A 14,125-nucleotide genomic window follows, 5' to 3' on the forward strand; every position below is an offset into this window, starting at 1 on the left:
GAAACTCCCCTTTCTTCAATCTCTTCTCAGTCTCTCTTTTTTGAAAACATTATAACCATTATCCTCTCTCTACCTCCTAAAGGAAGGGACTATCCAGTGCTCACATAAGAGGAAAAACGACTTAAAAAAAAAATACAAGATGTTTTAGAAGGCAGAAGAGAAACACTGCACTTTTTCTGTGCAATTTTTTTTTTTGGCGTTCCTTTAAAAGTTATGAATTTCTGGAAATAGCTTTGATTTTTTTTTAATCTTTCCAGGATGTTGTATTATGCAGTGATGTAGTAACATCAAATGGCGGCCTTGTGATACATACATTAACACCAAGTGAATTCCAGTTTCTGTAGGACGCAGTTTACTACTAGGTAGCAATTTAACACTCAGATGCTAAGCTATCTTCTGAGGAGAGGAAGGACGCTGTTTTGCAGTTAGTCCTTGTGGCTCTTCAATGTTCCTAGCGTTATTATACACATTCTTATTAAATATGGCTGTTATCCCTTCCCCAGGTGGGCACTGCAAACCAGTAACAACTGCAGATACGAGATTAAGCTTGTGTAACAGACTGCTTCGTTTCACTTAGAAAGCTTAAGTTGCTCAGGGATAATGAATACAAATAATGTCAGCAGAGCTGAACAAAAACAAATTCTGTGTTGCTTTCACTCATGGCAAAACTTGCATTTCAGGTCACACTTGCACAAAGACCATCTGCTTGATGAAACACTCTTCCTTCCCAATGCATGGATTTATGTCAGAATCCAAAGAGTTTTTCACGTAATTATTAAGCTTTGGCAGATTTGGAACTCCAAGTTAACATCAGAGGTGCCTGCCTCATAATCTCATGGGATATATTTTTTTCAATGGGGGACAGCAGTGGGGGGAGGCAAAGTGTTAAAAAATGAAAAAGTCTTCAGATATCCTTTTTTAAAATTCCCTGCCGAAATTTTAAACACTTCAACAAACATGTTTAAATGCCTTACTAAAGTGCTTTGGTGCCCAGGAGGAGATGAAGGGTGAAAACCAGACAAATAAAGGAAAAGAATTCCCTTTCAGGAGGTACCTGAAAGTGTGAGTAGGAAAAAAAAAAAAAATGGGAAAGAGAAGAAGGAGTGCTAAGGGGGTTTTGTAGTGTGAGGTTGTCTGAAATAAGATTGGAAGGAAGCTTGGAGACGAAAGATTTGGTCCAAGTCAGGCCTTGGAAGCATTATAAAAGGAGTGTTTTATAAAAGGAGGAATCATTAAAAGGATCCACACATTCATTTGCATGAATTAGCAAGCCCAGGAGAGTATCTTAAATGGACTGCAGCGCTGACCTGAAATGAAGGTTACTGATTTCCCCGCAACACCCAGGCCTCAGTGGGCACAGGGCAGAGTCACATAAACAAACCTTTCCAGCCAGAGTCGAAAGATCTTCGCCTCCAATGATCTGCATCTCGTCCATGGACTGGTCATTCTAAACAGAAAGGGGGAGATAACATTTTACTATACAAGAAAAGCTGTAAAGCACGTTTCCCCATCTACCCAGCCAGGAGCTGGATTGTGCCTTGCAAATATAGCACAAATAGCTGGTCCTGATTCATGGTTGCCTATGGTTACCAAGAGCCAGTCTCCTGCTACCGTGCTTGAGACAAAGCGTCCTAATGGCTGACAGCCGAGCCTGTGTGGAGAGGGGATGGAGGGAGTGGGGAGAGGACAAGCAAATCTAATTTTGGAACAAAATAAAACCATGGAAGGTGCCCGAGCCTATTTTGAGGCAGATGGAATCGGAGAAGACAGTCATGCTCCTGGACTTCCCTGGGGTGGTTGGGACTATGGCGGGGGGAGCTGGGGAGGGGGCCTAGCGTTTGTCAGCTGTGCCAACAGCCCCAGTTACAGCCCTGCAGTGGGGAACAATCAGACTGTGGTTCCCAGAGAGGTTACAGACCCCTCTCCTCATTACCAACGTAGGTCCAATCCCTTATCTGTACTATGGGCAAGTCTAAAAGGCCACAGATCAGGAACTATTACACTTAGATCTTGAGACAAGGATGATGAAGCCTCAGGAACTTTCTGGAATTCAGGAATATGAGACTAGAATCCCGTTTAGAAGACTTTTCACAATACCTTGTAATAACCTATAATGGAAAAGACTCTGAAAAACAATATTATATACATATATATACAGATATACAGATATATATGTATAGGCTTCCCTCATGGCTCAGACGGTAAAAGAACCTGCCTGCAATGCAGGAGACCTGGGTTTGATCCCTGGGTTGGGAAGATCCCCTGGAGAAGGGAATGGCTACCCACTCCAGTATTCTTGGCTGGAGAATCCAATGGACAGAGGAGCCAGGCAGGTTACAGTCTATGGGGTCACAAAGAGTCAGACACAACTGAACAACTAAGACACACACACGTATATGTATACACATAGCTGAATCACTTTGCTATACACCAGAAACTAACACAACATTGTAAATCAACTATACTTCAGTTTTAAAAAAAAGACTTTTCACTTAAGTCCTATTAGAGGTTATACGCATTCCTTTTCACAGTATTCATATACGGGACATCATTCTGCCTCAATTAAACCTCACACACACACACACACACAATAAAATATGGGTTGTTTCTTAGTAAATATCACAATAGAATAACATGGGGGCAGAAAAGATAACAGAAGGCAAGCAATTTATTTTCTGGCTTCCTTGCAAAGATGCATCAGAGGAACTGAAGGGGACATCCTATAGGCAACTGGTTTCATGACCAAGCAAGACTGCGGTGACACTGCAGTCCCTTCATCCGAATGATAACCTAAGTGAGAAGATACCAAGAAAGGGAACAGACATACGATGTGCTGAACCAGGAAGTATCTTCGGTTACCGCTGTTGCTTTGGCCAGTTCAGTGCTTTTCTCCCTTATTCTGGCAAGAAGGCCCTGCCTCTTTTGGGGAGGGAGTTCATTCCCCTAAAGGAATTTTCTTGGGTTAGTTTGAATTGGATTCTGTCACTTGGAACTCAGAGTCTAAACCTAAAGATACACTGTCACAGCACTGGTCATCAGAAAGGAAAAAAAAAAAAAGTCAATCAACCAATATAATAGTTTTGCCAATGAAGCAGCATTTTGTTTTTCACCTTACCACTCAAGAGAAAAAAAAATGAGCTTAAAATGTTCTTACTTCCAGTTTGAAAGCATTTATTCCTAACTGCAAAGGAGTGGAGACAATGCTTAAAATGTTTGAAAGTGCCCCATAAGTTAGATAAAACCAATAATTTTCTTCTTATGGGAACTGATATCCAAAGGAGAAAATCAAAGACTATCCAGAATCCACTGATCTTTTGCTGTTTTTGTTTTTGTTTTTTTAACACCTTTGCTTGAGTCAAGTTTTTACTGTCCCATTAGCAAAGCAAGTCGTACGAACAAGCCCAGCATTAATCTGAGAAGCAATCATCAAGTAACAGAACAAAGTACATAGACACAGGGAAGCCATTTAATTAGGGTCATTGATGCAATCACTCTGCACAGCGGTTCAAAAACATCCTTCTATTCCTAGGATTGATGTATCCTTTTTTTTTAAACATCATTGATTTTGATTTGAAGATATTTTACTTGGGATTGTTCATTTGATCTTCATAAGTTAAGACTGACCTATAGTTTCTTTTGCTACCTCTGTAGATTTTTAAAGCAAGTTATACAAGCCTCAAGAGTTGGGTGGTTCTTTGTCTTTTTTCTGTATGCTAGAAGTTTGTATATGAATGAATTTATCTATCTTGCTAAGGTTCAGTAGAGCTCAGAATAGGTATTATTTAATCCCCAATTTACAAATGAGGAACTGGAGGCAATAAAAGTTAGAGTAGCTTGCCCAAAAAAGGTAAGTGAGGGAAACCAGTTCAGTTCTAGAATTGCCTGGCTTGAGGTATTATTCTTGTGTTAACAACCCCCATCCCCCACAACATTCCTAGAAGGTAGAAATTAATAGTGCACCTTTGAGAGTACCATGGAGAAGAACTGGGTCCTGGTTGTACTAAGGAAGTAAAATATATACGCTGAAATGGCTAGGAGAAATACACACCTTGGTAGAAACGCTGGTAATGGTTGTGTGGATTTATTTAAATGGCGAAGGAAGGGTGGGAGGGAGGCTCCAGAGGGAGGGATATATGTATACATATAGCTGGTTCACGCTGTTGTACAGGAGAAACTAACACAACATTGCAATTATACTCCAATTAAAAAAATTAAAACAAATGAATAAAGAGCAAAGGAAGTCTCCGACATTTAGTCCAGGCATCCTCAGAAAGAAACATATTGGAAATTACTAGTTTTGGTGACCTGGTCTCCAGGTACAAAAAAGAGCTTAGCATGTACAGTGACTGCTCGTACAAAAGAGAATTTGGACTGTTTAGATAATGTTCAGGAAAACACATAGCCAAGTAAGAATAAATATCCTGAGTTCCTTTTGAGGAACGGGAAGGGGATGAGTGAAGAAAACAAATAAACAAAAAAATCACTCTCTCAGCCACTCATTTCCAAAGTCAGAGAGACGTGTTTCAGAATCCATACACGCACAGACTTTCTCAACATTCTCAGCCTCCACAGATGCCTTAACTTTGCTTTTTTCCCTCTTCTTTTCAGCCTCATCCTTCCTCTCAGCTATTCTCCTCTGCTCAGTAAGGTCAACGACACTATATCGAATAGAGAGGCAAACCCCCAACCAAAACAGTTCCTTATAGCACTTCCCTGTAATCAGTGGTTGAGACTGCCGTCAATGCAGGGGACACACGTTCGATCCCTCATCTGGGGAGATTCCACATGTTGCTGGGCAAATAAGTCCATGTATTGAAACTACTGAGTCTGGGCTCTAGAGCCTGCTCTTTGCAACAAGAGAAGCCACAGCAGTGAGAAGCCTGCACACTGCAACGCCAAAGTAGAGCTTGCTCGGCGCAACTAGAGAAAGCCCATGTGTAGCAACAAAGATGCAGCACAGCCAAAAATAACAAATAAGTAAGGAAATATTAAAAAAAAATACAAACAGTTCATTATAAGAAGTTTCAATGATCAAAGTGGCGAGCTTCTAATGAAAATGTTGCAAAGTGTTGAAAAATTTTTCAAAAACTCTAACATGTGGTACCAGATCAGATAACAAGGAGAGATGAATCAGTTCCAGTGTTTCCTTTTCAACCAGTGGTGGATGTAGGACATGACCCTTAACTGGGTCCCTGAGTCCCTTAAGCCACCTAGAGTCAAAGTGGAGGTCACAGGGCAGTGGCTTGTATGTCTGCCCTTTGCTTCACCCAGAGAAGCTCCACTTATCTCTGTTGTATTGACTGGGTTCAAGGTAAGATATGCCAAGTCACTTCAGTCATGTCCAACTCTGTGTGATCCCATGGACTGTAGCCCCCCGGGCTCCTCTGCCCATGGGATTCTCCAGGCAAGAATACTGGAGTGCGTTGCCATGCCCTCCTCCGGGGAATCTTCCCTCAAGGTACGATGGTGGGAGCCAAAAAGTTTGAAAACTCCTATGTCAATATTTTTGCTTCCTTTTAAACAGACTTGACATCTTTTTGGTTCCTGCTCATTTAAATATCCCTTTGTTTCTGAGATCATTTTTGTTTAGAACCTCATTCTTACAATATGTGGATGAGCTGTGAGAAAGGAAAACACGGTGACCGGTAAACAGGCAGCTGGTGTCCCTACATGGCCTTGGGGACCAGACTGCCTGGGTTCCAGTCCCAGCCCCACCTTCTCTGAGTTGTCCAACCTTGAGAAAGCTACTTAACCTTTCAGTACTTTAGTGTACTCATCTATAAAAAGAGAATGTCAATGTTAATAGTTCCTACCTCCTAGGATTATTGGGAGGAGTAAATGAATTAATACGAACTGAGCACTTAGTACCTGGTGCGTAACAAGAAGCAGTTCCTAAAGCCTTGGCTTACCTCAGGACCATCATCTACTTTTAGTCTAAGAAACTTGCATGTCTACCCAAGTTTCTCAACTTGGACCTTATGATGATTCTTCGAACAGTTCATTGAGCCCATGACTGATACGCGAATGCCTCATGCCCTGAGGTTAAGCTTTCTGAGGCTGACGGCCGCCTGTGAGGCGTGTGGTTGAGGAGGACTCCTGTCCTTCTGTGGCAACTGTGCCTCAGGGCTACAGTCTTGGTTAAAAAAAGCTCCAGTGTACGTTCCTTCAGGGTTTCTCAGTGATCCCCCAGCTCCCAAGCTGTGGTGTCTGAATCTTTAGAGTGGACCATTTTGTGGGTATAATTACCCACATCACTGCACTCTGCTGTTTTCATCCTTCTCCTCAGTGGACAGAAGCCACCTGGAAATCATGCTTGGACCCAGTTTTGTCCTTGTCACCTCCCATCTATTCTTTGTAGGAGCCGTTTACAGTCAGTACAGCAAAGAGTTAACCCTGAAATTGCTTCACAAGATGGCAGCTGACGATCTGTAGAACAGGAGACTGGATGGCTGGGCTCCTGGTAATTTTCCCAACCCTGGCTGCATTTTTGCTTGGGGATCATAAGCTGCTCCAATTCTTCCCTTTGATTCACCATCTTAGCTTAAGGTAATTTAAAATAGATTTACACTACTTGTCAACAACAGAACCTTGACTAAGATTTCATACCAATTTATAGGAGAACTCAATATCTGCAAATATTGATAAGTATGATTAGTGACAACTTACTCATGACACATCATCACGCATCACCGTGCTGCATGAGATCCTAGGCGTCCCCAGCACACGATGTACTGCTTCCTCCTTCAGCTACGTCTTGGCTGGTGGCTGCTCCTGTCTCATCTCTCTGTCTTTCTTCAAAGGAGTAATTCGTACTCTTTCCTCAAGACTCAGTTCAGGCATGATCTCTTCTAGGAAGCTTTCCTGGAGTCCTCTGGACTTGATCTGTGTCTGATAACACTCTCTAAATGTCAAAAGATCACGTCCAACTACAATTTTCTGAGAATGCAGCAAATGCCAGTGGCATGAAAACTTCAGCACAAACAGCCTGATTTTCATCCTAATTACACCCCTGTGGCCGGCACAAAGTGGCAGCCAGTGTTTGCTGAGCTACACTGAAGTATCTGCATACACGTGTCTGCTGTATTTTTAATATCTCTTCCACTACCCACAGGACAACACTAGGTGTTCTCAGGCAGCACTTGGTTTCCCTTGTTCTAAGTTCTTCTTCCAGCTGTCCAGGAACTGCAAGGAGCTTATTGCCCAATGGAGACAGAAAAAATAAAAACTACAGATAAACAAACACATGAGAAAACATCTGTAAAGTTCGACTGAAAGTGGACACAAAGGAAGCTGACTTGAGCAACCTGGAACGTGGTAAGACTGAAAGAATACAGACCTTCCTCTGTGATGTCTGAGTGATTCCCACCCAGAAGGAAACTGTTCCTTTACTCTTATTACTACTATTCTACTACATTGGTTTCCAAAGAGCCTTCTCAATACTTTGAAAAAAATATAAATGCAAAAATCCATGTGAATTCTGAACATCAAGAATTAGAAAACAGGAATTATTAAGATGCGTCAGGAATTATTAAGATCAGTCATTCATTTCATGATTAGTAAAGGATGTATTTTAAAGCCAAACTAGCACTTAACCAGGAAAAAAATATGTATATGTCAGCATGTACAATTTAGCTCAGTTGAAGGGACATGTACATTTTGCATTTCCTGAATTTGGTGTGCAGCTTTTGCAAGCACGGTTGAGACTTTATTCGAGGACAAAACAGCTTTCTGTTTAATGACAGTGATTTACTGCTCTATTGTGACTGGTATTCCCATTCTCCAAAAGAGGTACTGGTTAGCTAAGAGTCATCCCTACCCAACAGAGAAAGGCTCTTTTCTTTTTGAGAAATAAAGCAATTTTGGGTCAGAAGAAGTGACCACAATAAGAAGAAGAAGCTATAGGCTGGTAGGAATAATGAAGGGTCACCAAGAAAAAGGAAAAAGGGAGGGAAAAGCAGAAAAACGGACTTTTACTTCAATTTAGTTATAAAAGACTCCAGAAAGGAGGAAACTAAGTTTAAAAACAGATTCAGTGACATTGCTTTACATGGACTCTGAAACCTTGAAGCAGGATATCCTTCTGCTTTGAAACCTGGTATGGATTTGTTGCTTTGGTTTAAATTACGTTTTAAAATTAGGGATCAGAAGGAAAAAACAAGTTGAGCCCTTGACACATGTCAGTGACCCCAAAGGACTTCAGTAAAATCTACGTGTTCGAACGTGGATGACCATATCCCAGTGGTAACTTTTTTTCCTTTCTTTTTTTCTTATAAACTTCATCATTTCTTTTTTTTTTTTTTTAATATTTATTTATTTGGCTGCATTAGGTCTTAGTTGCTGCACCCAAGATCTTCGTTGTGTCACGTGGATCTTCCGTTGAGGCAGCAGGACTCTTCAGCTGTAGAGCATGGGCTTGGCTGCTCCTTAGCATGGAGGATCTTAGGTCCCCCACTAGGAATCGAACCAGCATTCCCTGCATTGCAGGGTGGATTCTTAGCCACTGGACCACCAGCGAAGTCCTAACTATCTCTTGAAAGGTCATTTTCGCCACACAGTTTTTTCCTCCTAGATAACCCAGGGAAGATTTATAACTATAATTCTAAATAAAAGAATTCAAATGGAAATTGTTGTTCGACACTAAAGAAATCTTACACCAGCTGTTACAGACCCATTTTAAGATTGCCAGGGGCTGGGATGGTAAACACGAAGGGCAGATGGGGAGGACTGCTGGGACACCCTGAGCTGCGGAGACCTCCAGAACACACACTGCTTTCTGGCATTAGACTGAATCTACCTTTGTTCCCACCCGGTTGTACCCTGGGACCACAAGGTTCTGCTTCCTTGTGTGATTTCTCAGCTCAAAATATTTTTGCAGTTGCCCATGCCTACAGAAAGGAGTCTCATTTTGTCATTGCGTTGGGCAGGGCCAGCTTTAGAGTCAGGCAAGAGAAGTCCTGCATGTCACAAATACCAAAACACAAAGACATTTGTTTTCTTTTTGGTCTTAAAAGGCAGTTTGGGGAGAAAATTCTGGGCCAGTTTGAGCTAATGGGAATTATGCAACAGGGAAATGTGTGCTGAGTTGGGCTTTGCGCCTCACCCCCCTATACTTGCAGGGTCAAGTTAAGCTGTTGTAGGGAAGGCGGCAGTGGCCCACCTTGGGAAACCAGACAAAGAGGGACTGGTCTGTCTCCAAGCTGGCTGCCCTAAATCATCCAAAGCAGGTGCCTCAGAGGCTGGAGTCCCCGGATACCCGTGTTCTCTCCCACCTCTGTACCGGGGATAGGGTCTTGGGGCCATCTGAGTTAGCAAAGAGAGGCATGAAGAATCCAGCTGTCCCAACCCCCTGGAGAGCTTAACCTGGCCAGTCCCATGCGGGGTTCCGGCAGGCTTGGTCACCACCCAGGTTGTGGGCCCAGCTGGTGCCCCGCCCTGCCCAGAAGGCACTGGCCCTGCCCAGGCTTGTCCACGGCTGGGACGAGCGCCGCTCCTACGGCCTCCAGTTCAGGTGATTTGGCTGGAAACCTGAGGCTGGCCATGGACAAACCTATAAAGTTTCAAAACCTTAACTATTCAGACACATGACAGGTGAATCTCCATTTGTTCTCTTGCCCTGAACCCCATACATATAAGGGGCAAGTCTGACTTTGAGAACCATTTACTGAATGCTAGGTGCTGTAACGCTAAGGCCACTGCTTACATGAGTCCAAACAAAATCCTGTGAGACGTGATCCAGCAATCATGCTCCTTGGTATTTACCCACAGAGTCGAACACTTGGGTCCATACCAAAATTCACTCCCTAGCCACTGTGAAGCAGTATAGAGGTTGCTCAGAAAACAAAAAATAGAATTACCATCTGATCCAGCAATCCCACTCCTGGGCATATATTCAGACAAAACTCTAATCCAAAAAGAGACCTATAACCCAATGTTAATAGCAGCACTATTCACAATAGCCAAGACATGGAAACAACCTAAATGGCCATCGATAGATAAATGAATAAAGAAGACACAATCTGTAAACACACACACACACACACACACACAATAGACTACTACTCAGCCATAAAAAAGTAAAAATGCCATTTGCAGCAACATGGATTCAACTCAAGATTACCATAATAAGTGAAGTAAGTCAGACAGAGAAAGACAACTATATATCAATTCTATAAAAAATATTAAAACTGAAACAATACTTAAGGGAAACTTGTACTTGGATATTTAAAGCAGTTTTATTCCCAACTGCCAAACTTGGAAGCAACCAAGATACCTTTCAGTGGGTGAAGGTATAAGCAGACTGTGATACATTCAGACAATGGAATATTATTCAGCAATAAAATGAAATGAGCCGTCAAGCCATGAAAAGAAGCTTAAATGCACATTACTAAGTAAAAGAAGCCAATCTGACAAGGGTACATATTATATGATTCCAACTATATGAGTTTCTGGAAAAGGCAAAACTATGAAGACAGTAAAAAAATCAGTAGTTACCCGGGATTTGGGGGAGGAAGAGATAAAAAGGTGGGGCACATTTTTAAAGTGATTTTTAGGGTTGTTGAGAATACTCTATGACACCATGGTGATGGATACCATTATTATACATTTATCTAAACCCATTAGAATGTACAACACCAAGAATGAACCCTACTGTAAACTATGGACTTTGGGTGATGATGAATCAATGTAGGTTCATCAGCTGTGACACAGGTACCAATCTGGTCGGAGATGTTGATAATGGGGGAGGCTGAGGGTGTGTGAGGGCAGTGAGTATATGGGAATTCTTTGTCCTTTCCCCTAGATTTGGCTGTGAACCTGAAATTGCTCTAAAAAAATAAAGTCCATTAAAAAAAATCTTGAGGCAACAGGTAACTTAAAAAAAAACTTAAATAACTGTGCCGAGAGCTTCCCAGGTGGCTCAGTGGTAAAGAATCTGCTTGCCAATGCAGGAGTTGTGAGTTCGATCCCTGGGTCAGGAAGATCCCCTGGAGAAGGAAATGGCAACCCACTCCAGTATTCTTGCCTGGGAAATCCCATGGACAGAGGAGCCTGGTGGGTTACAGTCCATGAGGTCACAAAGTCGACTTAGTGACTAAACAACAATAACAGCAAACTTTGCCAAACGTCCCACAGCTGAAAAGTGACGGAGCTGAAGACAGAGCAGGGACTGACCCTCTGTCTTGCTCCATCTAACCCATAAGTTAGATGTCTTGCTCTATCTAACCCATAAGTCCTATACTTCTCTCTTGGGTCTGATCAGAAGCTACCTTTCTGTGTGACTTGACCCTTTACCCCTTCTGCACATGGATCATCTGTGCAGACTGTGATCTCCTCTGCAATGGGACTGACAGTCTGCATTTCCAATGAGCTCCTGGGGGACAAGGATGGAGCAGGTCCCAGAGGGGATACACTGAGCGGCCTGGGTCTGTGCTCCACCCATACCAACCTGCTGACTGAGTCATTACTGTGTCCTACTGATGCTTCCTCCACCCAGAATGTCTCTGCCACATCTCTGCTTGTCAAAAAAATACAGATATACAAATTAAAGTCACTCTCATGATAAGTCGTCACCTGACCCTCACCAACCCCCAGACCCCCACCAACAGCCAGAATCAATTGGTCCTTCTGATGGGCTTCCCTGGCCTTCAGCATCATTTCATGCAGCGCTTGCTTCCTTCTCGTTAACTGGTGCCTCTCTGCTCACTGGCTGTGCATCTGTTCACTTCTGCTATTTTGAAAGCACGCTGAGAGAGACTCTATCCCCCTTTCATCTTTTTAGGTTCCTTAATACCAAGTAGGGCTTTGTATGCAGAAAGGAACATGACCCCACCTTGCCCCTTCTTTAGCCCCCTGATGTTGGTCCTCTCATCTATGAAATAGGACAATAACACCTACCCATTTGGTTGGTTGTGATGTTTAAATTAAATGTCATTAAATGTGTAAGGACTTCTTAACCACTGGTGGCCAGTGGTTAAGAATCCACCTTTCAATGCAGGGGATGTGGGTCTGACCCTGGACCTAAGATCCTAAATGCTGCAGGGCAACTAAGCCTGTGTGCTGAAACGAAGACTCCATGCAGCCAAAAAAAAAAAAAAGTCATATGTAAAATACCTCGCCCACAGTAAGCCCCTGATAAACACGTACTGAATCGGATTTTCCTCTTTTATTATCCAAATAAGGAAAGGATGTGGACTTTAAAAATTGAGTTAATGATAGAGCCAGGCCTAGTGCCAGGGATCTTAACCTTTATTCCAGTCATTTTTTCCACTCTGTCAAGTTCTACTGTACTTTATGTGAGTAACATTCCCAGTCATTCATATGACTAAAATTTATCAGTGTTTACAGAAGAAACCTAGAATATTGCTTCCTGGTTCACATTTCCTGTACAAATCGCTGGCTAAAATTCAGACAGGGCTTACAAATAAAAGGCATTGATGTATCCTTAACATCTTGGTAAACAACAAAGTAACATATTTCATATCCATCTATAATGTAATGGCACATCTATAAAACTCAACACAACCAAATTTAAAAATAGGAAATGGCTCCAGATTAAACATGATTGTTCAAAAGAAAATAAATGATTACGATCAATCAGAACGATTGCCTTTACGGATTACTCACTGGGACACCTTGGCAAACTCACCTGATTTCTCATTTACTTATCTGAAAAACACAGATACTACCAACCACCCTACTTGTTTCTCAGAGATCATGGAATGAGCAAAAAAAAAAAAAAAAGCCAATTTATGCAAATACCATAAAAATCCAGCAGACTTTCTATATGTAAAAAATCATTAGCAGTATCTTTGGATATAATTCAGAGCTGAGGGGAAAGGCAATTTATGTGAAACCTACAGAAAGTGGAAGACTTGGGGAGGTTCAACTATTAAGCATTTCATCTACTATTATTATTTTTTAGATTTACGGTCTTGGCTTCGAACTGCTCCAGGTACCTAAATGAGCCATGAGCCATGTGAGGAGGTCAGAGAGCAGAGCGCTTCTAGAGCCACCTTCCCTTCTTCAGAATAAGAAGAGGTGGTTTATTTGATGTAGGCATGTTGATTGGCAGTGCAGGCTTGCAGATTCCTTCCGTATGAAGTCATGTCTTCAAAACTGGGTGGGGCGCTGACTTATTAAATTTTTTCTTTTCCTCTGGAAGCCAGGGCTTGGAAGTAGTTGAAGATGACATGCGAACTGAGTTGGGTGGTCTTGGGAAAATTCTGTGTAAACAGCATTGCTCATCGAAAAGTAGCACAAAACACTGCACATCTGTCTATCCGTATAAGACAAACGGAATCTGGACTCTATCAATGGGCCTGAGGAATAAATTATTCTCTAATAAATGTTTTTATAATCGCAGTGGAAAGGAAGGTCCAGGACACCAAAGGAAATGAGACTCTGCTGGACCAATCTGTCAGCGGAAGCCTGGAGGAGGAGTGGGAGGAGGAAGAAGTCCACAGCTGTGCCTGACGCAGGAGAGGCCGTGCCTTCTCAAAAGATGGGGAATGTAGAAACTCCAGGAGGGTACCTTATTCTAGACTGCCAAGGAGAATGTCAGATCACTCCGGGAAGGTGGCTTTCGCCCTTAGCTTTTTCTAGATGATCCAAGAACAAGTCAATGAGACATTCAACTGAGGCTTCAGACCCGACAACCTCTGCGTCTTGAAGGTCACAATGTCCACATGAGCTAATGAGCTCCAGCAACTATGGACCAGGGCATTTGGGCTGTCTGGTTTTTGTATCCAGATACTGCTAACGCACGAAATACCTACTCTTCTCCCGCTATGCCCCATCAAATGTTTGCTGTCTTTGCCTGATGAGCACAAGGGCCTTTGTTTTGTCAGGGGTGGAACAGAGGAAGTTTGACTGACGCAGAGGTGGCAGGGAGAGAAGAGGAGGCTGGAGTGTGATGTGCTCTCTGTTCCAGGTCTGGCTTGCTGGTTTACATTTGAGCCCCAATGTTGGAGGATTGAACTGCTTTCCTTACAGGGGTGATAGGTCTGAAGCACGGTAGGTTCAGAATTGCCTAGGGCCCCTGCTTCTGTGGGAAACCTGGTCCAGCTGGAGACCCGGAGGGCTGGCTCTCTCATAATAAAACCCATTAGGGAAGGAAGGCTTCCTTAAC

At 42.6% G+C, this 14,125-nt stretch overlaps 1 protein-coding gene across 6 annotated transcripts in view; it reads right to left on the reverse strand.

The window, feature by feature from the left end:
• PRTFDC1 (phosphoribosyl transferase domain containing 1) overlaps window positions 1-14,125 on the reverse strand; it is a 124,957-nt gene that overhangs the window by 46,931 nt on the left and 63,901 nt on the right. For all 6 annotated transcript variants that reach the window (XR_006271498.1, XM_043479089.1, XM_043479087.1 and 3 more), the window contains exon 4: window positions 1,382-1,447. Coding sequence is in view for 5 of the 6 variants with exons in the window: in XM_043479089.1 (XP_043335024.1) it covers window positions 1,382-1,447 (66 nt within the window). In the remaining variant the exon portion in view is untranslated. The remainder of the gene's footprint in view (window positions 1-1,381; window positions 1,448-14,125) is intronic.

The sequence above is a fragment of the Cervus canadensis genome, chromosome 10, assembly GCF_019320065.1.
Source record: "Cervus canadensis isolate Bull #8, Minnesota chromosome 10, ASM1932006v1, whole genome shotgun sequence".
Lineage (NCBI taxonomy): Eukaryota > Metazoa > Chordata > Mammalia > Artiodactyla > Cervidae > Cervus > Cervus canadensis.